Source organism: Hyla sarda, chromosome 3 (genome assembly GCF_029499605.1).
Source record: "Hyla sarda isolate aHylSar1 chromosome 3, aHylSar1.hap1, whole genome shotgun sequence".
NCBI lineage: Eukaryota > Metazoa > Chordata > Amphibia > Anura > Hylidae > Hyla > Hyla sarda.
Genome location: NC_079191.1, coordinates 415175296 through 415201194, shown reverse-complemented (window position 1 = coordinate 415201194; position 25899 = coordinate 415175296). Strand labels below are relative to the sequence as shown.

The 25899-nt window shown below is 42.9% G+C and overlaps 1 protein-coding gene across 3 annotated transcripts in view; it reads left to right on the top strand.

The window, feature by feature from the left end:
• BATF3 (basic leucine zipper ATF-like transcription factor 3) overlaps nt 1-24637 on the top strand; it is a 29143-nt gene extending 4506 nt beyond the window's left edge. The window contains exons 2-5 of one of the 3 annotated variants that reach the window (XM_056568290.1): nt 15606-15684; nt 16162-16285; nt 20167-20271; nt 23449-24637. In XM_056568290.1, the coding sequence (XP_056424265.1) occupies nt 16205-16285; nt 20167-20271; nt 23449-23637 (375 nt within the window). In that variant the 5' untranslated portion in view covers nt 15606-15684; nt 16162-16204 and the 3' untranslated portion in view covers nt 23638-24637. The remainder of the gene's footprint in view (nt 1-15605; nt 15685-16161; nt 16286-20166; nt 20272-23448) is intronic. The other 2 variants (XM_056568287.1, XM_056568289.1) reach the window with 2 other exon arrangements.
• The last annotated feature ends 1262 nt before the right edge of the window (nt 24638-25899 follow it).

The window sequence follows — 25899 nt, the reverse complement described above, 5'->3', positions numbered from 1 at the left end:
AAACAGTGCTGGACGAAAATAGGATAGTCCTAGAGTAGCCAGAGCCCTAGTATCTGACATGTACATAAACCTTACCCAGGTATGTACAGACCCCAACGTACATTTCACTCCTAGTGAGCTTCATCAGGGGGTGTTCATGTCTATCGGATACTGTTATTCCTAATGTCTGGACTAGGTAACGTCCTTTTGGAGCCATTGATATTACACTGTTTTGTAATGTAGATTAATGATCACTATATCTTCCCTGTGGTATGTGATCCTTGTGTAAGTTTTTTTTTAAGTGTCTTTGTGTTGTGTATTTTTGGGCATAATTTTGTTTTTACTTTAGATTTTTTCAATAAAATTATACATTTTGTTAATTTGATCATATTTTGTCTTTGATTAAAGGGGTACTCCGGTGAAAAACTATATTTTTTTTTAAATCAACTGGTGCCAGAAAGTTAAACAGATTTGTAAATGACTTCTATTAAAAAATCTTAATCCTTCCAGTACTTATTAGCTGCTGAATACTACAGAGGAAATTCTTTTCTTTTTGAAACACAGAGCTCTCTGCTGACATATCTGTCCATTTTAGGAACTGTCCAGAGCAGCTTATGTTTTCTATGGGGATTTTCTCCTATTCTGGACAGTTCCTAAAATGGACAGAGATGTCAGCAGAGAGCACTGTGCTCATGATGTCAGCAGAGAGCACTGTGCTCGTGATGTCAGCAGAGAGCTCTGTGTTTCAAACGGAAAAGAATTTCCACTGTAGTATTCAGCAGCTAATAAGTACAGGAAGGATTAAGATTTTGTAATAGAAGTAATTTACAAATCTGTTTAACTTTCTGGCACCAGTTGATAAAAAAAAAAAGTTTTTCACCAGAGTACCCCTTTAAGGTATATTGTAGTCTATACACTATACAGATTGAAAATAAATTGTAATCTATACACTATACAGATTAAAAGATTTCTATGTATTTGTTGCCCTTCTTTTTGGAGACTATACAATGGCATTACTTTAGGTTGCATTATATATTGCATGACGCATATATATATATATATATATATATATATATATATATATATATTTACACATAACAATATACATTCTTTAAAAAAAAAATAAAAAAGACCTGATACTTCATATTTCCCCCTAACCCCACAAGTGTTTTAGAACCTGGATCCCACATTGCAGTTGTCTCTGGGGTCAGGATGGAGCCGTTAGGATGCCCTTTATGGTACCTTGCTCCTTGGTATACCCTGATGCCATGTTTCATGTGTCCTGCACTTTTCTGTGGGGGTAGAAGAGTACACGACAGAATTTTCACTTTTGCTTGAAGTGTCACCTTAACATAACCCAATGTATAAAAGTCTAATAATGCCTAATCACTGTCCTCAAAAAAGACATTATTTCACCTAAAGATGTTTTGACTAAATTCAAGGTTGAGTCAATCTAGAACAGTATTTCCCAAGGGTGCCTCCAGATGTTGCAAAACTACAACTCCCAGCATGCTGGGAGTTGTAGTTTAGCAACAGCTGAAGGCACCCTGGTTGGGAAACACTGATCTAGAAACTGATCTAGCAGAATACATGTTGTTCTTTGTACATTTCACCTGAAAATAACAAAAGTATGCATGATATGATTAACTTTGGGGAAAAAACGCTAATGTAAATACCTTGCATTACCACTTGTGACCACCTGGTGGTGTTGTGCCATTCTGTTTTGTTGCTGTTGTTGTAATGAGAGGTTAAAGTGTCTGTCACTTTAAAAACTTTTGGCATGTCACACAGACATGTCAAACGTTTTGATCAGTCAAGGTCTGGGTGTTAAGACTCCTGCAGATCATTAGATTGGGGGTTAAAGGGGTATTCCAGGAAAAACTTGTTTTTATTATATCAACTGGCTCCAGAAAGTTGAACAGATTTGTAAATTACTTCTATTAAAAAATCTTAATCCTTCCATTAATTATCAGCTGCTGAAGTTGAGTTGTTCTTTTCTGTCTGACAACAGTGCTCTCTGCTGACACCATGGCAGAAAATATATATACAAAAGGGAACAGGTGTCGGGGGCCCAGAGGACACTGCAGGGAGGCTGCCTAACAAGGGCAAGAGTACTGGGGAACAACTCCTGTACTGGGCCACCACATAAGAAAGATCTGCTGGGATCTGTAATCACTGTCTATGTAGAGGACAGGAGCTTCTTCAGGGTCCTGTACAGAACATAGTGTCCTAAAAAAGTAACATGGAGCCACCCTCACCTGGTGTCCAAAGGGGCAGCTAACCCTGGCACAGGTAGAGTACAGAACATGTAATACCACCCTGTACTGTAGGGGGCGCTACCAGACAGAAATTCAGTGCATACACTTCAGTAATACAGGGGTTATACCAGTGAATGCCCATTCTGATTGGTCGGTTCTTCCGGCCATTGACACGTTTCGCGGATCTGGACTGTCTGTACATTGTATGTTGAGTCTGGTTTCAAGTTAATTCCAGAAAAGATGGAAAATATTGTAACCTGAGGCCATTGTAAGTAGATGGACCACTGTTTATTGGCACCAAATTGTGACCATGTCCCATAGTAAATATACAATGCGCATATAAAATATGTGGGCCTCTACCTATGATGCCAGATAAGGAGTAAATCATTATAGGGATTGTACCCAAATACTACTTGCAGCCCTATGGACATTCTGTTACTATAAAGCAATAGTGTTGGTAACTTGTACCCTATGGTGCTGCACAATCTAAAATCCTTCATACAGTGCTCACATAATACTCAACTATACTGACCAAACAGCTCCATACATCAACAATTGTAATAACAATTCAAATACATGACTAGGGGAGAGTTACACTACCCTTGCGCCCTGACTACCCCTTTTTTTACTTACCACCATCCCCATCAATAACCACAGACTCTTCGTATGGTGCAAAGGCCACAGCGGACCAACCGTTTTATTAACAAAATAACAATTATATACCATTTTACTGTTTTAATAAACGGAAATTCTGTTATTTATTTTGTTATTTAATTTGCTAACAACTGATCCAGGGTTAACATAACCTCCCATCCAAAAATAAATACCCCCCCCCCCCCCCATTCTGGAAGGGGACCTGAAGGCAGCTTCTCGTCCAAGCACTGTCTCCTACTTTGCCCTTGGTCGACCATCACCTGACCCAAGGGCACCACCTTCGGAGACCCACTCTGTCCCTTCCCCCAAGGACCCCCATGATTAGCTGGCTACCAACCGAGCTCCCCACGGCCATTCTGACCAGGGCCTCCACCATCCTTCCAGCATGCCTCCAAATCCCCCTCCAGCTCACGCCACTGTGACATAACAAAAAAAAACAGTCCCCCCCTCGAAAACAAAACCCACCAAACCATCATTACCAGCTCAAAGGGCGGGACACGGCTTCTCCCCCCCGGAATGACTCCTCCCCTTCCTGTTCCTGCAAACCCCTAGTCCCTTGCCTGCCTAGCTCCTCCCACCTTAACCCCTCACCCCCCCAGCCTAGCTCAAACTTGTAACCCTAAGTCCGCTACCTACACCCCCTGTCATGTGCCCCCTCCTCTCCCATTTTGTACTTTCGTACGGGGGCTTTCTGTGTCTAAAAACATGTGTTGACAAAATAAATAGATAAATAAATGCACCAAGAAGGACTTGTTGGTATCAAATAAAAACTTTGTGTGAATGTTATGATGATATATGGAAGTGATTTACAATAATAGAGCAAAATTAGATGTTTATTAGGGAAAACTGTACAATTGGAGGAGGCTGAAGTACCATATTATTGGGTGCCTCTAGTCTGGATACAAGATGAGATACGATTGGGATACATGGAGGCTCTAGTACCCTGTTGGGTGCCTCTAGTCTGGATACAAGATGGAATACGATTGGGATACATGGAGGCTCTAGTACCCTGTTGGGTGCCTCTAGGCTGGATACAAGATGAGATACGATTGGGATACATGGAGGCTCTAGTACCCTGTTGGGTGCCTCTAGGCTGGATACAAGATGAGATACGATTGGGAGACATGGCGGCTCTAGTACCCTGTTGGGTGCCTCTAGGCTGGATACAAGATGAGATACGATTTGGATACATGGAGGCTCTAGTACCCTGTTGGGTGCTTCTAGGCTGGATACAAGATGAGATACGATTGGGATACATGGAGGCTCTAGTACCCTGTTGGGTGCCTCTAGTCTGGATACAAGATGAGATACGATTGGGATACATGGAGGCTCTAGTACCCTGTTGGGTGCCTCTAGGCTGGATACAAGATGAGATACGATTAGGATACATGGAGGCTCTAGTACCCTGTTGGGTGCCTCTAGTCTGGAGACAAGATGAGATACGATTGGGAAACATGGCGGCTCTAGTACCCTGTTGGGTGCCTCTAGCCTGGATACAAGATGAGATACGATTGGGATACATGGAGGTTCTAGTACCCTGTTGGGTGCCTCTAGTCTGGATTTAGGATGATATATAATTGAGCATGGAAGCAAACAGGTTCTATATGGTATCTTATGGCACATTTACCCACAGATTGGGCCAAGGAAGTGTTACAATCTGGCAGAGACATTCCTAGGAATCCCTTTCTGTGTGTGGGCGAACATTATCCTGCTGGAAACCATGAACTGTGACACACGTGTGCGCAGGATGTCCTGTACGTATCACTGAGCTGTTACTGCCCCTCGTATTACTGTTAGGGTCACCTGACTGTATGTGATGGCTCCGCAGATCATCACACAGGCAGATGGAGCAGTGTGTACAGCCGAGGCAGGATGGAAGCGCTCACTAGGGGCCCCCATATTCCAACACAACTGTCAGAGTATCCCATACAGAACCTGGATTTAAAGGGGTATTGCAGGAAAAAAACACTTTTTTTTATATATCAACTGGCTCCAGAAAGTTAAACAGATTTGTAAATTACTTCTATTAAAAAAATCTTAATCCTTCCAATAATTACCAACTGCTGAAGTTGAGTTGCACAGAGTAGAAGAGGTTTGCTATGGGGATTTGCTTCTAATCTGGACAGTTCCCGAGACAGGGGTCATCAGAGAGCACTTAGACAGAAAAGAACAACCTTAACTTCAGCAGCTCATAAGTACTGAAAGGGTTAAGACAATGCTGAAGATAAGATAAGAAATGAAGAAGTATCCAGCGCAGCAGCTCGAATGCAGGAACATTTATTTCAGTACAGCACCACACACGGACCAGGACAGCAGTGACACGTTTCAATTGTCTAAGTGATCTTAATCATACTGACATTAATTGAAACGCGTCACTGCTGTCCTGGTCCGTGTGTGTTGCTGTACTGAAATAAATGTTCCTGCATTCGAGCTGCTGCGCTGGATACATTTATTCACAGGATTTTCTGTGAATTCATAGTAAATAGGTCGGGTTGTGAAACCACGCCCCCTTTTTGTCCCAACCACGCCCCTTTGCAGCATACCACGCCCCATTTTTGTCTTTTCACAAGGCAATTTGGGGTTAATTGAATTTTCCTGGTGCACACTGAGCAAGACATGTCTCAGAGAGTCTTAGACACTGTGCACTAAAATAACAGAAAAATACAGACAAAAACTAGTGGGTTTTAGCTCAGTAAATGAGGCCTACTGTTTCAGTCCGTAGCTAACCAGCTTTTGGATAGCAGGACACGTAATGGGCACTGTGATACCATGTATGCTTCTGCTAAGTGCCTGGAGACAGTCAGGGCAAAGGGAGGGGCATGTACTGAAGAGACCGTGGTGTAATGAAGAGACAGGAATGTGTGATTAGGAGACAGGGGTGTGTACTGAAGAGAGGGAGAGGTGTTTAAGGGTGTGTAATGAAGAAACAAGTGTGTATTGAAGAGACTTGGGGTATAATGATGAGACTGTGTAATTATTAGGCAGGGGTGTATACTGAAGAGACAGAAGTGTGTAATGAAGAAAGGGGGATGTGATGAAGATACAGAAGTGTGTAATGAAGAGAAGGGGGGTGTAATAACGAAACGGGGTATAATGAAGAGACGGAGTGTAATGAAAAGACAGGGATGTGCTATGAAGAGACGGGAGTGTAATGAGGAGACAGGGGGTATAATGAAGAGACAGGGGGTATAATGAAGAGACGGGGTATAATGAAGAGACAGGGGGTATAATGAAGAGACAGGGGGTATAATGAAGAGACGGGGTATAATGAAGAGACAGGGGGTGTAATGAAGAGACAGGGGGTGTAATGAAGAGACAGGGGGTGTAATGAAGAGAAGGGGGTGTAATAACGAAACAGGGGGTATAATGAAGAGACGGAGTGTAATGAAAAGACAGGGATGTGCTATGAAGAGACGGGAGTGTAATGAGGAGACAGGGGGTATAATGAAGAGACGGGGTATAATGAAGAGACGGGGTATAATGAAGAGACAGGGGGTGTAATGAAGAGACAGGGGGTATAATGAAGAGACAGGGGGTATAATGAAGAGACAGGGGGTATAATGAAGAGACGGGGTATAATGAAGAGACAGGGGGTATAATGAAGACAGGGGGTATAATGAAGAGACAGGGGGTATAATGAAGAGACAGGGGGTATAATGAAGAGACAGGGGGTATAATGAAGAGACAGGGGTTGTAATGAAAAGACAGGGGTGTGCTATGAAGAGACTGGAGTGTAATGAAGAGACAGGGGGTATAATGAAGAGACAGGGGGTGTAATGAAAAGACGGGAGTGTAATGAAAAGACAGGGGTGTGTAATGAAAAGACAGGGGTGTGTAATGAAAAGACAGTGTTTTGTAATGAAGAGACAGGGGTGTGTAATGTACTGGGGATGTAATTGTGGTGTCCCGGTACCGTATTGCATACCGTACCTTGTATGGTGGTCCCCAAAGTCAGAGTTACTACGTTCAGGCAGGGTCCCCCAGGTGGGACAGCCACTAGTCGCCTCTTTTCTTTTCTAATTTTGTACTATTTAAATGTATATATTTAATATAATGTATATTAGTATGTTTACCTTGGTAGCGCCGCAGGACCTTTGGTCATGTGACTATGTAAATTCCTCTATGGTATGTTGGATGACCTTAGGAGGTCCTTGGGTCACATGATTACCCATAACTCTATGTAAGGATGATTGACAGAAGTATTGGACCAATCAGCTTAAGGCCAGCCCCTGCCCATATAAGGGAGCTGTAACCAATTATCGCTAGAGACAGAAGTGTGTAATGAAGAAAGGGGGATGTGATGAAGATACAGAAGTGTGTAATGAAGAGAAGGGGGGTGTAATAACGAAACAGGGGGTATAATGAAGAGACGGAGTGTAATGAAAAGACAGGGATGTGCTATGAAGAGACGGGAGTGTAATGAGGAGACAGGGGGTATAATGAAGAGACAGGGGGTATAATGAAGAGACAGGGGGTGTAATGAAGAGACAGGGATGTGCTATGAAGAGACGGGAGTGTAATGAGGAGACAGGGGGTATAATGAAGAGACAGGGGGTGTAATGAAGAGAAGGGGGGTGTAATAACGAAACAGGGGGTATAATGAAGAGACGGAGTGTAATGAAAAGACAGGGATGTGCTATGAAGAGACGGGAGTGTAATGAGGAGACAGGGGGTATAATGAAGAGACAGGGGGTATAATGAAGAGACGGGGTATAATGAAGAGACAGGGGGTGTAATGAAGAGACAGGGGGTGTAATGAAGAGACAGGGGGTATAATGAAGAGACAGGGGGTGTAATGAAAAGACGGGAGTGTAATGAAAAGACAGGGGTGTGTAATGAAAAGACAGTGTTTTGTAATGAAGAGACAGGGGTGTGTAATGTACTGGGGATGTAATTGTGGTGTCCCGGTACCATATTGCATACCGTACCTTGTATGGTGGTCCCCAAAGTCAGAGTTACTACGTTCAGGCAGGGTCCCCCAGGTGGGACAGCCCCTAGTCGCCTCTTTTCTTTTCTAATTTTGTACTATTTAAATGTATATATTTAATATAATGTATATTAGTATGTTAACCTTGGTAGCGCCGCAGGACCTTTGGTCATGTGACTATGTAAATTCCTCTATGGTATGTTGGAGGACCTTAGGAGGTCCTTGGGTCACATGATTACCCATAACTCTATGTAAGGATGATTGACAGAAGTATTGGACCAATCAGCTTAAGGCCAGCCCCTGCCCATATAAGGGAGCTGTAACCAATTATCGCTCTCTTGGGTTGCTGCTCTCGTGGATGCCGGACTATTAGGACGGATCTGCGCAACTTTCAAAGACAAGCTAGGGCAGAAGCCTGCCGGCCTCAGCGTGAACTGAAAATGTGAGTCTTAAACTGAATCCCGCTAAAGCTAGCGTGACTGCTGGACCTCAACTAAATCCAGCGGAACAGCGCATATCAGTCTACGGACTCCAAAATGCTTAAGGTCCCAACCACTGTCAATATCTAAGAGACTTTTCTTGTACAGAGACTGTTCCGGTTTTAAAGCTTGCATAAAATCTTCAGTAAAAGTTCCGACTGTTTTCAGCAAACTCTCCGGTTGTGGACATTCAATTATTTCATACCTGCTTTTGGGAAGGGTAGCGGTAGGACATGCATTGCAGTGGAGCCCTCACCCTGGCGTCACGAGTAGAAGAAGTTAAACAGAACCCATTAAAGTACCGCACAGTTATGCCCCATATACCCTACACCCCAAGCTACCACATAGCTTTTTGGCATCATGAACAGGATACGGGTGTGTGCCTACAGCTGTTGCCACCGTTAAAAGAGTACTCCCCCCATGTAAAGAACTGTACATGTACTGTGAGTCGCATTCAAAAGTACGGGACTGTGCTTATGGTACTGTGTGCAAGAAGTGCGCACGAAAAGTACAGCGAAAAGGAGAAAAATACAGCGGAGTTGCGATTCGCATCAGAAGGGGTTAAAACTATGGTCTGTATTGCAGCTCTTCAATTTAAAGGGGGACTCCGGTGGAAAACTTTTTTTTTTTAATCAACTGGTGCCATAAAGTTAAACAGATTTGTATATTACTTCTATCAAAAAATCTTAATCCTTCCAGTACTTATTAGCTGCTGAATACTACAGAGGAAATGATTTTCTTTTTGGAACACAGAGCTCTCTGCTGACATCACGAACACAGTGCTCTCTGCTGACATCTCTGTCCATTTTAAGAACTGTCCAGAGTAGGAGAAAATCCCCATAGAAAACATATGCTGCTATAAGGAACATAAGTACTGGAAGGATTAAGATTTCTTAATAGAAGTCATTTACAAATCTGTTTAACTTTCTGGCACCAGTTGATAAAAAAATAAAAAAAAGTTTTCCACCGGAGTACCCCTTTAATACCAGACAAAGACCCTTTTTTTTTTTGCAAATTTACATAAAAGAAAAAAGGAGAATCATTTCACAGAATTCTTCAGAAGCCATCTGCATCACCTTCTCACTACTAGCCGCCTTATCTCTTCCTTGAATCCCCTGTTTTCCATGTACGCAATAACTTCTATGAATGATCTCGGTGGTAGAGATAACGTCTGTCTAACAGGTGTCGGGGACAGTCCCGTCCGCGCCACAAACTGTCTTCATTCAGCTCAGCCGCCCGGGGTTGGTGTCATCATGGCCTCCTGCTCTGACAGATCTGTGTTTCCTGTGAAAAAAGGAATATGTTTCTCTGTAATCCGATAAAGAATCTTCCAGCGAAGTTACAAAAAAGTGAAAAAAATAACCCAAAAATTGCATAGATGAAAAATATATAAATTGCATACATATATATATATATATTAGTAAATTTGAGTAGCCGTATTAGTCCAGTGATGCAGATGCAAATCCAAAAAGTTGCATTATCTAGTAGTAATTTGTAAAGAATTTTGTAGAGAAGCTTTCGGGATTCCTCCCGTTATCAAGTCCAAAGCAAATCTAAGCTCACAAGAAGAAGACACAGGTTACATCTCACACATATGGAGGGGTTAAGACAATTAGAGATGAGCAAACGTACAGTAAGTTTGATTCGTCACAAACTTCTCGGCTCGGCAGTTGATAACTTATCCTGCATAAATTAGTTCAGCTTTCAGAAGTTCCGGTGGGCTGGAAAAGGTGGATACAGTCCTAAGAAAGAGTCTCCTAGGACTGTATCCACCTTTTCCAGCCCACGGGAGCACCTAAAAGCTGAACTAATTTATGCAGGATAAGTCATCAACTGCCGAGCCGAGAAGTTCGTGACGAATCGAATTTACTGTAAGTTCGCTCATCTCTAAAGACAATAATTGTGAGCTGCACATAACCATTTGTGTGTGTGTGTGTGTGTGTGTGTGTATATATATATATATATATATATATATATATATATATACATATATATGTATACAGTACTATGAAAATTGTAGATTCACACTGAAGGCATCAAAACTATGAATTAACACATGTGGAATTATAGACATAACAAAAAGTGTGAAACAACTGAAAATATGTCATATTCTAGGTTCTTCAAAGTAGCCGCCTTTTGCTTTGATTACTGCTTTGCACACTCTTGGCATTCTCTTGTTGAGATTCAAGAGGTAGTCACCTGAAATGGTTTTCACTTCACAGGTGTGCTGGTGTGGAGGAGGAGGTGTGATGGTGTGGAGGAGGAGGTGTGATGGTGTGGGGGGGGGGGGCTTTGCTGGTGACACTGTTGGGGATTTATTCATAATTGAAGGCATACTGACCCGGCATGGCTACCACAGCATCTCACAGCAGCTGCTATTCCATCCGGTTTGCGTTTAGTTGGACCATCATTTATTTGTCAACAGGACAATGACCCCAAACACCTCCAGGCTGTGTAAGGGCTATTTGACCAAGAAGGTGAGTGATGGGGTGCTGCTCCAGATGACCTGGCCTCCACAGTCACCGGACCTGAACCCAATCCAGATGGTTTGGGGTGAGCTGGACCGCAGAGTGAAGGCAAAAAGGGCCAACAAGTGCTAAGCATCTCCGGGAACTCCTTCAAGACTGTTGGAAGACCATTTCAGGTGACTACCTCTTGAAGCTCATCAAGAGAATGAGTGTGCAAAGCAGTAATCAAAGCAAAAGGTGGCTAGAACCTAGAATATGACAGATTTTCAGACTTTTTTGTTATGTATATAATTCCACATGTGTTAATTCATAGTTTTGAAGCCTTCAGTGTGAATCTACAATTTTCATAGTCATAAAAATAAAGAAAACTCTGAATGAGAAGGTGTCCAAACTTTTGGTCTGTACTGTATATATATATATATATATGGTGATCTGAGCTCCGATATCCTGATACAGAGCTCCAAATCTACAGCATAGACATAGGGGAAGTATACTGTATGCTACTTGTGTGTATATATATATATATATATATATATATATATATATATATACACTATATAACTTGTGTATTAAATGGTGCAGAGACATGTGAAAAGTTTTGATTGGTCGGGGTCTGGGTGTTCAGAATGAGCCAGGAGAAAAGGGAGCTAGGGGAGACAAACTTACAATGTAAGTCATAGGGGATTGTCAGCGCACATGTAGTGATCGGACTTCGTCTGAACACCCAGACCCTGATAGGGCCAAAGCTTTTGTCTTGAGTCTAAAAGAGAGTTTCCCAACCAGGGTGCCTCCAGCTGTTGCAAAACTACAACACGTCAAAATTTTTTCTAAAGTGACAGGTCCACTTTAATTGGTTGCCGTCTAAGGACGAGCCAGCCCATACTGGGCAGCCCTCAGCTGATACTTGTAACTGAGGGCCGCCGTCAATGGCCGACATGCGGCGATCGCCGCGGCCAGCTATTATCCCCTTAGATTCGCCGCTGTCAAAGCTGAGGGCAGCATCTAAAGGGACCTTTAAACAGTCCCTGGTGGTCCAGTGGGGTGGATGTCCCCCCTCCCCCGAGGCGCGATCGCGGGGGGGAGGGGTGGTCGATCCACTTTTGAGTTAGCCAGTGGACCTACCTCTGCATTCGTGGCTGCTGCGGCTCTGTGATTGATAGAGCCTGGCTGGACCAGGCTTTATCAATAGAGCCCAGAGCACACAGACCAATGGAGTTCTATGGAACTCCATTGATCTGTATGAAATTTAGACATTCCACTGTCTGAACATTTTGTCATTGTGTCTTTTGCCATGTCTCAGTCAGTATCACTGATACCAGAGAAGAACGGCTTACACTCTGCTGCGCGTCTACATAAGTGCTATGGGGATTATTCACATGCTGACTCATACTAGAAAATCTACCCTTATCTTGGGATATTTGCATGCTGCGCGAAAAGAGACTTCATGTTACGTCGCGATTCACCGGAGCTGTCACCCAAAAGGGACTGTGTCCTGTACAAAGATGATGAAACTGGGGCATGAAAGGGCAAAGCTTATACCTTTTGTCAAGATCTTTTTGAAAAGAGTGAGATCCTTTAGCACAGTGTTTCCCAACCAGGGTGCCTCCTGCTGTTGCAAAACTACAACTCCCAGGATGCCCGGACAGCCTTCGGCTGTCCGGGCATCCTGGGAGTTGTAGTTTTGCAACAGCAGGAGGCACACTGGTTGGAAAACAGCGCTCTAGCATAAGGCTGAGTTCACACTAGCATTGGTGTTCCGTCACAGAGTCCCTCATGCTAGAAAAAACTGAGCTTAGCGGTTCGTTGCACAACAGATACCAACTGGTCCAGATGGGTCTTATGACTTTGTATGGGGTCCGTCCTGTACCCGTTGTATTGCAGGACTTCTCCGCAGTGTTTTTATTCTCCGCTCGTGTCCCATCATTGCAACGGTTCCGGTAAATGGAGCTGGTGCATGGATTTTCGCAACTATACGTGAAAGCTAATTTTGCCACCCCCTTGACTCCACCCTCTGTCACCCCAGTATTAAGGTGGGGACCTGTATAGGGAGAAAAAAGAGACCAGAGGGGGCACCTCGTGTGATACCGTTGGGGTGGTAGAGGGAAGAGAAAAAGAAATAGGTGCGGGGCTTGCAGGCCCCTTAGGTAGTAACTGCTCACCTTAGAGCAAGTGTTAAACTTGCATATCAACCCAATGCACGGGTTACAAGATAGCCGGAACCGCTGCTGAGCCTGAGGTCACAGGTGAGGTAAAACCGTCTCCTGGAGAAAGTAGGTGATCATAAAAGAGCAAAATGACCTCGCAAATGGTGCGGCTGGTTCCGTGGGGATGTAGGAATAAACCAAAATCCAGAGTAGAATATTGTAAAAGCTTGTGGATTTTATTGCAAATGAATAAAATCAATAAAAGCAATAAAAAGCGATACAAGTTGAGATTACGCGTTTCGGGGGAGCCACCCCCTTCTTCAGATCAGTACGCAGACTATACAGACAGAGATTCTATAAATAGTGGAAAAAAGGGCGCCAGGTACATTAGGGGGAGGAGTCATGCAAATGACATACATGTAAAACAGTAGGAAAACACAAAGAAACAAAATGTAATCAAAATATGTCCATCTTATGTGGGTAACAGTAGGGACCATATATTGATAGGCAGGGAATTCAGTGCGTGACTTAAAACTGAGGCTGCTGATGTCTGGCAGTGTCAGGCCACACATCCGGACCATAAGGTGGACACCCCCCCACCTTAATACTGGGGTGACACACTGTAATATCCCCCTCCTCAAGTAATTAGCTTACTGTAATATCCCAGTACAGTACATAGTCCTATACTACCCTTAGGCCCTGTCAGGTTGAGACCCTCAGTGACCTGGGGGCTCCTCTGCAGGGTCTCCCCCTGTTGTTTCCAGAATGTTGTGTATACTGCTTTAATGTATAGACAGGATCCTAATGTATAGATACAGCAGAGGACCTGTGAGAGGTTGTCTCAAGGACCTGTAAGTCTGTCACATGTTATGTTATGCAGTCACATGATTTGTTGTCACATGTTCTCCCAGAGAGAACCAGCTTAACCTATGACCCGCAGCTTGACCAATGGGCCTTAGTCCAGCCCCCCACAATATAAAGGGGCAGTCATTATAATTCACCCTCTTATCTCTTATGATCTTTGCTGAGGAACAGTTAACGCCAGAGATCTCAGTGCAAATGACCAGCTACCTGGAAGACCACAAAGCTACAGTCATTCCAGTAAGTCAAAAGTCTATGTCTGCTGTCACTACAAATTGTCAAGTCCTGCATATAGTCAAGCCTCAAGAAAATTGCCTCAAGTCTATTACAAGTATAATTGGTCCCAGCAAGCTGTGAGGTCCTTCTGGGTTCCTGGCCACCTCTCTGGGAATTTGGCCTAGCTGTGAAGATAATTCCACCTGTCTTAAACTCAGTAAAGCCTCCGATAAACCATAACTGGTTGTGGACCCTCCTTTCCCTAACTAGCAATTGGAATAGCGGAGATACCGTTCATGTGGTTCCGGTACCAAAAACCCCTCTGGCGTCACAAACACTAGGGGTTGAAAACATCTTGCCTCCGGGGTTAATACCATCTGATCCCACCACCTACACTGCTACACCGGTGCTCCCGCCATACACCAGTGGTCCACCACCAGGACCGGCCTTTGGGTTGTGCGAGCTGTGCGGCCGCACAGGGCGCCATAGCAACAGGGGAGCCTGGCGGCCGACACAGCTTGCATGCCACTAACATACTTGTCTTGTCACATACTGCAGTAGATTGCCGCATTATAAGGGAGGGGCACATCACAGGGGGGCATTATAAGTGAGGGGCACATGACAGGGGGGCATTATAAGTGTGGGGCACATGACAGTGGGGCATTATAAGTGAGGGGCACATGACAGGGGGCCCCCTGTCATGTGCCTCTTACATGTAATGCCCCTGTGCTGTGCCCCTCACATATAATGACCCCATCATGTGCCCCTAACATATAATACCCCCTTTCCTGTGCCCCACACTTATAATGCCCCCTGTCATGTGCCCCACACTTATAATGCCCCCTGTCATGTGCCCCACACTTATAATGCCCCTTGTCATGTGCCTCTCACTTATAATGCCCCCTGTCATGTGCCCCACACTTATAATGCCCCCCTGTCATGTGCCCCACACTTATAATGCCCCCTGTCATGTGCCCCACACTTATAATGCCCCTTGTCATGTGCCTCTCACTTATAATGCCCCCTGTCATGTGCCCCACACTTATAATGCCCCCCTGTCATGTGCCCCACACTTATAATGCCCCCTGTCATGTGCCCCACACTTATAATGCCCTCCTGTCATGGGCCCCACACTTATAATGCCCCTTGTCATGTGCCCCACACTTATAAGGCCCCCTTTCATGTGCCCCACACTTATAATGCTCCCCTGTCATGTGCCCCACACTTATAATGCCCCGTCATGTGCCCCTCACATATAATACCCCTGTCCTGTGCCCCTCACATAATGCCCCATGTCCTGTGCCCTTCGCATATAATGCCCCCTGAGGGGGCAGGACACGTGGCACTGTTACTATGTGATGGGCACAGGACGGGTCATAATTATTATATGTGGGGCACAGAATGGGGCATTATTGCTATATGTGAGGGGCACATAATGTTATGCATTTCATAGGTATAGAGTATATTATTATGGAATTTCTCGGGTGGTATGGTTTTTATAGGCCACAATACGTTATGGTATGTGGCAGTATTATATTCAGAGGGTACAGTGTGTTGTAGAATTATATTCAGGGGATACAGAGTTTGGCAGTATTATAATAATTATCATTTTCATATAGAGGACCAGACTTCGCTGACATAGTGAGGAGCCATCCGGGCGTCAAGTTCTGCAGAGAGAAGTTTTAGCTGGACCCGGCGGTATGTACCATCTGAATTAGATAAGGAAAGACTATAGAGAAGACGTCACCTGTAATCACCGGGGGGGGGGGGGGGTTGGGGGCGACGCCACAAGGTTAGCTCGCACTGGGCAACACGGACTTTCGACTCCATCCAAAGGTTTTCTATGGGGTTGAGATCTGGAGACTGGCTAGGCTACTACAGGACCTTGAAATGCTTCTTACGCAGCCACTCCTTCATTGCTCGGACAGTGTGTTTGGGATCATTGTCATGCTGAAAGACCCAGCCATGTTTCCTCTTCAATGCCCATGCTGATGGAAGGAGGTTTTCACTCAAAATCTCATGATACATGGCCCCATTCATTCTTTCCTTTACACGGATCAGTTGTCCTGGTCCCTTTGCAGAAAAACAGCACCAAAGCATGATGGTTCCACCCCCATGCTTCACAGTAGGTATGGTGTTCTTTGGATGCAACTCAGCATTCTTTCTCCTCCAAAGGTACGGAGAAGAAATACATCTGGCACTACCACATATTCACCGTATGATGCGGGGTTCAACAGGTACACGGATGATCACTCCACAAGGTCCGGACGGTGCTCAAAGCAGACCAGCAGCAGCAGAGGTAATTAACTCAGGTGTAAGAATAAAACGTCTGCAGCAAACATCATGGATCCAAACTTTATTAACAGCTTGGGCAGAACACAGGCAACAATTGTTTTGCTTCCAAAGCTCCTTCACAGCCTCTGTGAAGAAGCTTTGGAAGTGAAACAATTCTTGCCTGTGTTTTGCCTAAACTGTTAATAAAGTTTGGATCCATGATGTTTGACGCGGACGTGTTATCCTTACACCTGAGTTTCTCCTCCAAACACAAAGAGTTGATTTTTTACCAAAAAGTTCTACTTTGCTTTCATCTGACCATATGATATTTGCACAATCCTCTTCTGTATCATCCGAATGCTCTCTAACAAACTTCAGACGGGCCTGGACATGTACTGGCTTCAGCAGGGGGAAACGTCTGGCACTGCATGATTTGAGTTCCTGGCGGCATAGTGTGTTACTGATGGTAGCCTTTGTTACTTTGGTCCCAGCTCTCGGCAGGTCATTCACTAAGTCCCCCTGTGTGGTTCTGGAATTTTTGCTCACCATTCTTGTGACCATTTTGACACCACGGGGGGAGATCTTGCGTGGAGCCCCAGATCGAGGGAGATTATCAGTGGTCTTGTATGTCTTCCATTTTCTAATAATTGCTTGCACAGTTAATTTCTTCACGCCAAGCTGCTTGCCTATTGCAGATTCAGTCTTCCCAGCCTGGTGCAGGTCTACAATTTTGTCTTTGGTGTCCTTCGACAGCTCTTTGGTCTTGGTCATAGTGGAGTTTGGAGTATGACTGTTTGAGGTTGTGGACAGGTGTCTTTTATACTGATAACAAGTTCAAACAGGAGCCATTAATACAGGTAACGAGTGGAGGACAGAGGAGAATCTTAAAGAAGAAGTTACAGGTCTGTTAGAGCCAGATATCTTGCTTGTTTGTAGGTGACCAAATACAGATTTTATCGAGGATTTTACCAATTAATTCATTAGAAATCCTACAATGTGATTTCCTGTATTCTTTCCCCCCCCCATTCTGTCTCTCATAGTTGAGGTATATCTATGATGAAAATTATAGGCCTCTCATCTTTTTAAGTGGGAGAACTTGCACAATTGGTGGCTGAGTAAATACTTTTTTGCCCCACTATATCAAGAAAACAATAGCATGCACTCACCGCTATGCGGTGAGTGCATGCTATTGTTTTCTTGATGTTGTGATTTATTGATACTTGATTTATTTAAACTTGATAGACTTGTGTGCGGGCTTCCGTGTTCGCGGCCGCCCCCTCGTGATGTCTCGCCCGGCCCCTTCGTGATGTCTCGCCCGGCCCCTTCGTGATGTCTCGCCCGCCCCCTCGTGACGTCTTGCCCGCCCCCTCGTGATGTCTCTCGCCCCCTCAACGAAAGTCTATGGGAAGGGGGCGTGACCGTTGCCACGCCCCCTTCCCATAGACTTTGGTAGAGGGGGCGGGTGTGACGTCACAAGGGGGCAGGCGAGACGTCACGAGGGGGCGGGCGAGACGACACGGAAGCCCGCACACAGCGTTCGGAGTAATGAACTTTGACGCTGTGAGCGGAGCTCCGAACTGCAGGGCAGCGCTCAACCCCTTTAAATAGGGAGGCGCTGTATGAGCAACATGAATAGAAAACAAAGTGTAGTAACTGACTAATAGGTCATGGAGCCTTGACCTAATGTCCAAATGGTCAATCTGGCCCTGCTATTGGGTCCCTCCCTTGGAGCATCCTCAATTATTAGAAATCTTACCATAATTACACAATAGTATTGGAACTATTGCTGATCCTCAGCCCTGTGAAGAGGTTTCTGTTCCTCCCAACAAACATTTCAGCAGCTGAGAGATAATTAAGTAAGATGTAAGTTCCCCAAAAGAAAGAAAAATCTAATGATTTCCCCCATTCAGTGACATGTGATCATAATGCAAAGTTACATTAAGGGTCTGGTCACATGTGCCGTATTTTGCTGCATATTTGCTGCTGTGTATTTTTGTACGGATTTAATTCAATGGGTAGCAAAATCAACTCCAGAAACTATGCAGCAAAAAAAATGGCACGTGTGCCCCTATCCTAAACGACCTGAAACTGCGCAGTGGATGTCATTCTCTTGTGACTGTGGGATCAAAGCTACACCATGCCTCTACACCCCTGATGACATCGCTGGTGCCAAAAAACATGTAGGGAAGGCGAATGGTTAAAGGAAAACTGTCAGAAGAGTCACCCACTAACCAATGGTACTGCCTGGTAGTGCGGGTGATGCTGAGAAAAACGATGTGTACAATGCCCAGATCCCTCGCTCTGTCCGTCAGATATCTTCTTCTCTTTGAATATGCAAATTAGCTGCTAGTGGCTTGGGTGGAGTTACGGTCCAGCCTTTGGGCACTGTGACGTCTGTGCTCTTTCTTCAGCGCTTGGCCCGGCTAATCATTATTCACTGCCTCCTTCTGCCTCTCCCCTTCTCCCTGCTCTGAAATCGCATTTACTGCGCATGCGCGGCTTCCTGGCTTGTATATTAGAAAGGTTAAAGGGGTTATACAGGAAAAAAACTCATATATATATTTATATATCTCAACTGGCTCCAGAAAGTTAAAAAGATTTGTAAATAGCTTCCATTAAAAAATCTTAATCCTTTCAGTACTTATGAGCTGCTGAAGTTGAGTTGTTCTTTTCTGTCTAAGTACTCTCTGATGACACCTGTCTCGGGAACTGGCCAGAGTAGAAGCAAATCCCCATAGCAAACCTCTTCTACTCTGTGCAGTTCCCGAGACAAGCAGAGATGTCAGCAGAGAGCACTGTTGCCAGACAGAAAAGAACAACTCAACTTCAGCAGCTGATAATTATTGGAAGGATTAAGATTTTTTAACAGAAGTAATTTACAAATCGGTTTAACTTTCTGGTGCCAGTTGATATATATAAATCTAAAAAAAAAAGTTTTTTCCTTGAATAGCCCTTTAATGTTTTTCCAAGATGAACAACATATTAAAGGGGTATTCCAAGTAAAAAAAAATGTTTTATATATCAACTGGCTCCGGAAAGTTAAACAGATTTGTAAATTACTTCTATTAAAAAATCTTAATCCTTCCAATAGTTATTAGCTTCTGAAGTTTTCTGTCTAACTGTTCAATGATGATGTCACGTCCCGGGAGCTGTGCATGATGGGAGAAAATCCCTTGCATGATGGGAAAATATCCCCATAGGAGCTGGACAGCTCCCGGGACGTGAGTCATCAGAGAGCAGTTAGACAGAAAACAGCAACTCAACTTCAGAAGCTAATAACTATTGGAAGGATTAAGATTTAAAAAAAAAAAAGTAATTTACAAATCTGTTTAACTTTCCGGAGCCAGTTGATATATAAAAAAAAAGTTTTTGCCTGGAATACCCCTTTAACTATTTAGATTGCCGCTTTCAAAGTTGACAGTGGCATCTAAAGGTGTCTGTATCCCGTCCCTGGTGGTCCAGTGGGGTGGGTCGACGCCCCCCCTCCGCGCAGCACGAGGGGGGGGGGGAGGGGGGGGGGGGGGAGTTGTGCAATCCACTACTGAGGTAGCCTGAGGGCTTACCTCTCCTGCTGCGGTGGCTCTGGTGCTCAGAATGATAAGGCCTGGCAGGACCAGGCTTTATCAGTCGAGCGCAGAGCACACAGATCAATGGGATTGTATGTAACCCCATTGATCTGTATGAGGAATCTAATGATTCCTCCTTAATAGAAGTAATTTACAAGTCTGTTTAACTTTCCGGAGACAGTTGATATATATAAAAAAAAGTTTTTGCCTGGAATACCCCTTTAAAGGTTTTTGCACTACGCTCTGGCTGGGTTCACACTACATTTTCCTTTTTTTTTTTTTTTTTATGACATTTTCATTTTTCAGTATACAAAAGAATAAATTGCATCTTTCGTTCCAGGGCTCAGATGTATGTGACAGAAAAGTGCGAAGGAGAGAGAAAAACAGAGTGGCCGCGCAGAGAAGCCGCAAAAAACAGACACAGAAGGCTGACAAACTACATGAGGTAAATGGGATTAATATATTGGCACAAAATCAACACCATCAAGGTTCTAAAACTGTAAAAATGGAATAAAATGTAAAGTGTACCTGTCATATCACTGCAAATAATAATGCTTCTATATGTTACTCACTAGTTGCAGATGCTTTTATGTGTCTAGCTTCTTTATTTGGCTCACAAATCCCTCTGTTCTGCTGCTCATTATTCTGGCATACACTGCTCAGGAAGGGGTGTGTCCAAGGCAAGCAATGAGCCCGCCCTCACTCACCATGCATTCACTTCCTCCCTGAGTCTGCTGTGCCGTACTCGGTCTCTTCATCCAAACACTGCCGGCTGCTCTGTAACCCCATCCTCCTCCTTTTCATGCTGCAGTCTGATAGGACAGGAGTGAGCACAGGGGAGTGATAGTCCCGCCCTCACTTCCTGGACTTTATCCCTATCTATCTATCTATCTATCTATCTATCGATCTATATAGTCATAACTAAACTAAACCATAACTACAGTTGCAATTATAATGGTTGTGTCTCCATAGTAACACACTACAAACCAGCCCTGTGTAGTCAGCCAGTGTGCCTCCAGCTGTAGCAAAACTACAACTCCCAGCATACCCGGACAGTCGTTGGCTGTCCGGGCATGCCGTGAGTTGTAGTTTTGCAACAGCTGGAGGCACGCTAGTTGAGAAATGGCTGTCTTATAGACACATAGGAGCTTTAGATGTTCTATTATTATTAAAGGGGTACTCCGGTGGAAAACTTTTTTTTTTTTTTAATCAACTGGTGCCAGAAAGTTAAACAGATTTGTAAATTACTTCTATTAAAAAAAATCTCAATCCTTCCAGTACTTATTAGCTGCTGAATACTACAGAGGAAATTCTTTTCTTTTTGGAACACAGAGCTCTCTGCTGACATCATGACCACAGTGCTCTCTGGTGACATCTCTGTCCATTTTAAGAACTGTCCAGGGTAGGAAAAAATCCCCATAGAAAACATATGCTGCTCTGGACAATTCCCAAAATGGACAGAGATGTCAGCAGAGAGCACTGTGGTCGTGATGTTAGCAGAAAGCACTGTGTTCCAGAAAGAAAAGAATTTCCTCTGTAGTACTCAGCAGCTAATAAGTACTGGAAGAATTAAGATTTTTTTTAAAAATAGAAGTCCTTTACAAATCTGTTTAATTTTCTGGCACCAGTTTATTTAAAAAAAATAAAAATAAAAGTTTTCCACCGGAGTACCCCTTTAAGACTATATGCAAAGTATAGAATCCAGTAGACACTGCTAAGCAGCTGCAAAAGGGAAGTGAGCCACCACAGATGACAATCACACTTGTTCCGGTCACCTCTTTGCTGGGTTTATAGTACGCACTCTCTGGCGGTAGGTTTATTTTAAAGGGTCGCGGCCTGTACTCTACCTGCACTTCCACCGCTTTAGCGCAATTGCTGCCAGAGACTATTACTTCTGCTCTGTACATCCCCCATTTCGGCAATGTATCCGCATGTATTGTGCACTGTGAGAACCGACTATGCTGATCTACTAGAGCCGGTTGCACATTATTTTACTTCTCCAAAACAATAAGGGTAAATATGCACTATGAAGGGGGAAGTGAACTCGAAACTAAAAGAGAAATCTTATAAAAAGTGATATCAGTGCCAAGTATCATTGACACATACTCTGGGGTGAAACTCAAACCTTCTAATATTCCTTAATATAGTAGGTGCTGGTCACACACCATTGGCGGGGATAGCTTTTATCATCATTTTAGCTGATATAATACTGCCATATAATGCTCAAATTCAATGTAATATCCAAATAATACTGCCTAAGAGAGCCAACAATAATACTGCCTTATAGTGCCCAAATTATATGTAATAAACAAATAATACTCCCTAAAAGAGACAATATAATGCTGCCCTATAGTGCCCAAATTAAATGTAATTGACAGATATTACTGCCTAAAAGAGACAGTGTAATACTGCCATACAGTACCCACATTATATGTACTATCCAAATAATACACCCCCGAAAAGAGTCAATGTAATACTGCCATACAGTGCCCACATTATATGTAATATCCAAATAATACACCCCCGAAAAGAGTCAATGTAACAGTGCCCAAATTATATGTAATATATAAATAATACTCCCTAAAAGAGACAGTGTAATACTGCCATACAGTGCCAACATTATATGTAATATGCAAATAATACACCCCCGAAAAGAGTCAATGTAACATTGCTGTAGAGTGCCCAAATTATATGTAATATATAAATAATACTCCCTAAAAGAGACAGTGTAATACTGCCATACAGTGCCAACATTATATGTAATATGCAAATAATACACCCCCGAAAAGAGTCAATGTAACATTGCTGTAGAGTGCCCAAATTATATGTAATATATAAATAATACTCCCTAAAAGAGACAACGTAATACTACCATAGGGTGCCCATATTATATATTATATCCAAATAATACTCGCTAAATGAGCCAACATAATACTGCAATACAGTGCCTATATTATATGTTATATCCAAATAATACACCCCTGAAAAGAGTCAATGTAATACTGCCATATAGTGCCCAAATTATATTTCAAATCCAAATAACACTTAAAATAGCCAACATATTACTACCATATAGTGCTCAAATTATATGCAATATTAAAATAATACTTCTTAAAATAGCTTACATAATACTGCCATATAGTGCCCAAATTATATGCAATATGTAGACTATTTTAGGAAGTATTATTTTTATATTACAAATAATTTGGACACTATATGGTAGTATTATCAAATAATACTCCCTAAAAGAGCCAACGTTATGCTGCTGTATAGTGCCCAAATTATATGTAATATCCAAATAATTCTCCCTTAAAACACCAGCATATTACTACCATATAGTGCTCAAATTATATGTCATTTCCAAGTAATTCTCCCTAAAGCACCCACATATTACTAACATATAGTGCCCAAATTATATGTCATTTCCAAATAATACTCCCTAAAAGAGCCACTGTAATACTGCCATATAGTGCCATAATGTGATTCCTTACATTTTATTTATTGCTTTGCTTTGTAAATTAATATAAATACATAAAAATATAAATAAATATAATATAGAAATATAGTATAAAATACATATATAAGTAAATATATAAAATATATGTTTTCCTCCATGTAACAGGAATATGAATGTCTGGAACAAGAAAACTCTTCATTGAAAAAGGAGATTGGGAAACTTACAGATGAACTCAAACACTTGAGTCAGATCCTGAAGGACCATGAACAGATGTGCCCGTATCTGCACTGCCCAGTGAACTTTGTGACTGTGCCCAGACTGACAGATCCTGTAGCCGGATGCCTACCCCGATGACTTCCATCCATGCCCCAAGACTTGGCTATTATTGGGATTAAACCATTGGGAGTAAATGTGAAGCTTTTGGGACGTGACGTGAAGATGTCCACACTATAGGATCACACAGGACAGTTCCTGAGGACAAGTCAATGATTACTACTGACTTTATTTATGACTTTCTACTAAATGTAATAGGTGAATATGCTAAATATGTCATTGATAGGATAGAACGTAAAGCACAAAACTTTTCGACTCATGTCGTTTCCAGGTCTTAAATTCAGTTTTCCTGTGGCCACCACTAGAGGAGGTTTGGCGTTTATGGAATATAATTGTTATAGTAATAATATTAATAATGATAATAGATTTTATATAATTAAGTTCACTGTATAAACAGTATACAGTAAGTGCCCCCTAGTGGTGACTGCAGGCAGCCAAAATGTTATCATTTACCTCTATTTCTATGAAGGGGATCTGGAGCTCTGTATCAGAGATATTGACCACTATTTCTTCTATAAAATGAGAAATGATTTAGAACAAAAGTTCAGACTTTCTATTTCATTACTTTACTAGTTGAGTAGAGTCGCCCGGTCTTCCTACTAAAGCTTGTGGGAGAGGAAAAGCAACAAGTAGAAATATATTACAATTTTGGGGGAGTACTGTGACTCTGTACTGTGTACTGCCTGCCATCCAGCTTTCTCAGTCTCCTGAAGAGAATATCTGTCTGATAAAGCAGCCATATTGGAGGTCATTAGCAAAGCTGGGTGGCATCCTTTCCCAGTCTCCTGAAGCAACAGGAGTAATAGGTTGTTTGTCCTCCTCGCACTCCTCACTGCAGCACCGCTGCCATGCTCTCCCCCTGCCCCCGTGCTAATGTCTTCTCTCCCCCACTCACTCTTTCTTTAGCCCCCAATAAATCTTATCTCCTCCAGCTGCCCCATCACCTCTTCTTGTACCTGCGCTAACTATTCTCTGAACCCGTCTGCCAGACAATTAAATCATACATTACCATGACACTGGTTTGGCGGCAGAATGTAAAAAATTCCTGGGCAATCTCTGCAGCCTAAGAGTAACATGATCAAGTCTCATAGACTTGCATCGCATTACTTTCGAGCTGCAGAGATTGCCCGGGAGTTTAAACATCCTGATGCTGGATCAACCTCATGGTAATGCATGATTTTAACTGTCTGGTCTCCGCTGTCTTACTCTCTGGCTGCAGAGATTGTTGGTATTGGTACATCCCTAAGATCTACTATATTTTATAAGAAAGATGTATACCAAATTTAATTGAAATATCTCCAGCCGTTCAGAAGTTAAAGGGGTACTCCGGTGTAAAAATTTCTTTTTTTAAATTAACTGGTGCCAGAAAGTTAAACAGTAAAGTAAATTACTTCTATTTAAAAATCTTAATCATTCCAGTACTTATTAGTAGCTGTATGCTACAGAGGAAATATTTTTTTGTCTTGTCCACAATGCTCTCTGCTGACACCTCTGTCTGTGTCAGGAACTCTCCAGAGCAGCAGAGGTTTGTTATGGGGATTTCCTCCTGCCCTGGACAGTTCCTGATAAGGACATCAGGTGTCAGCAGAGAGCACTGTGGACAAGACAAAAAAGAAATTGAAAAAGAAAAGAATTTGCTCTGTAGCATACAACTGCTAATAAGTACTGGAAGGAAGGATATATATTCATATTTTATTTATTTATTTTCATTTTTTTATTTTTTTTTATAATTGACCCTTCAGCACACTTTCAATTGCTATGCAAATTAGCCTTAAAGGCTCTGCAAAGTTCCTCCCATCACTTAGCAACATTTCTCGTGCTGCTTGTAACTCCATCCTCATCCTCCTTTCTCATGGATATGTTGTGCAAATTCTTCGGAGTGTGAATGGGGCCCTAAAATGTCTCTGCTGAAGATAGTTTAGAAAAAAGAAGGCTTAGGGGAGACCTAATAACTATGTATAAATATATCAGGGGACAGTACAGAGATCTTTTCTATGATCTATTTATACCCAGGACTGTATCTATAACAAGGGTGCATCCTCTACGTCTAGAGGAAAGAAGGTTTCTACACCAGCACAGACGGGGGTTCTTTACTGTAAGAGCAGTGAGACAGTGGAATTCTCTCCCAGAGGAGGTGGTCATAGTGAACACTGTAAAAGAATATAAAAGGGGTCTGGATGCATTTTTGGAGAATAATAACATTACAGGTTATGGATACTAGATTTATAGGGACAGAAGGTTGATCCAGATTTATTCTGATGCCATATTTGGAGTCGGGAAGGA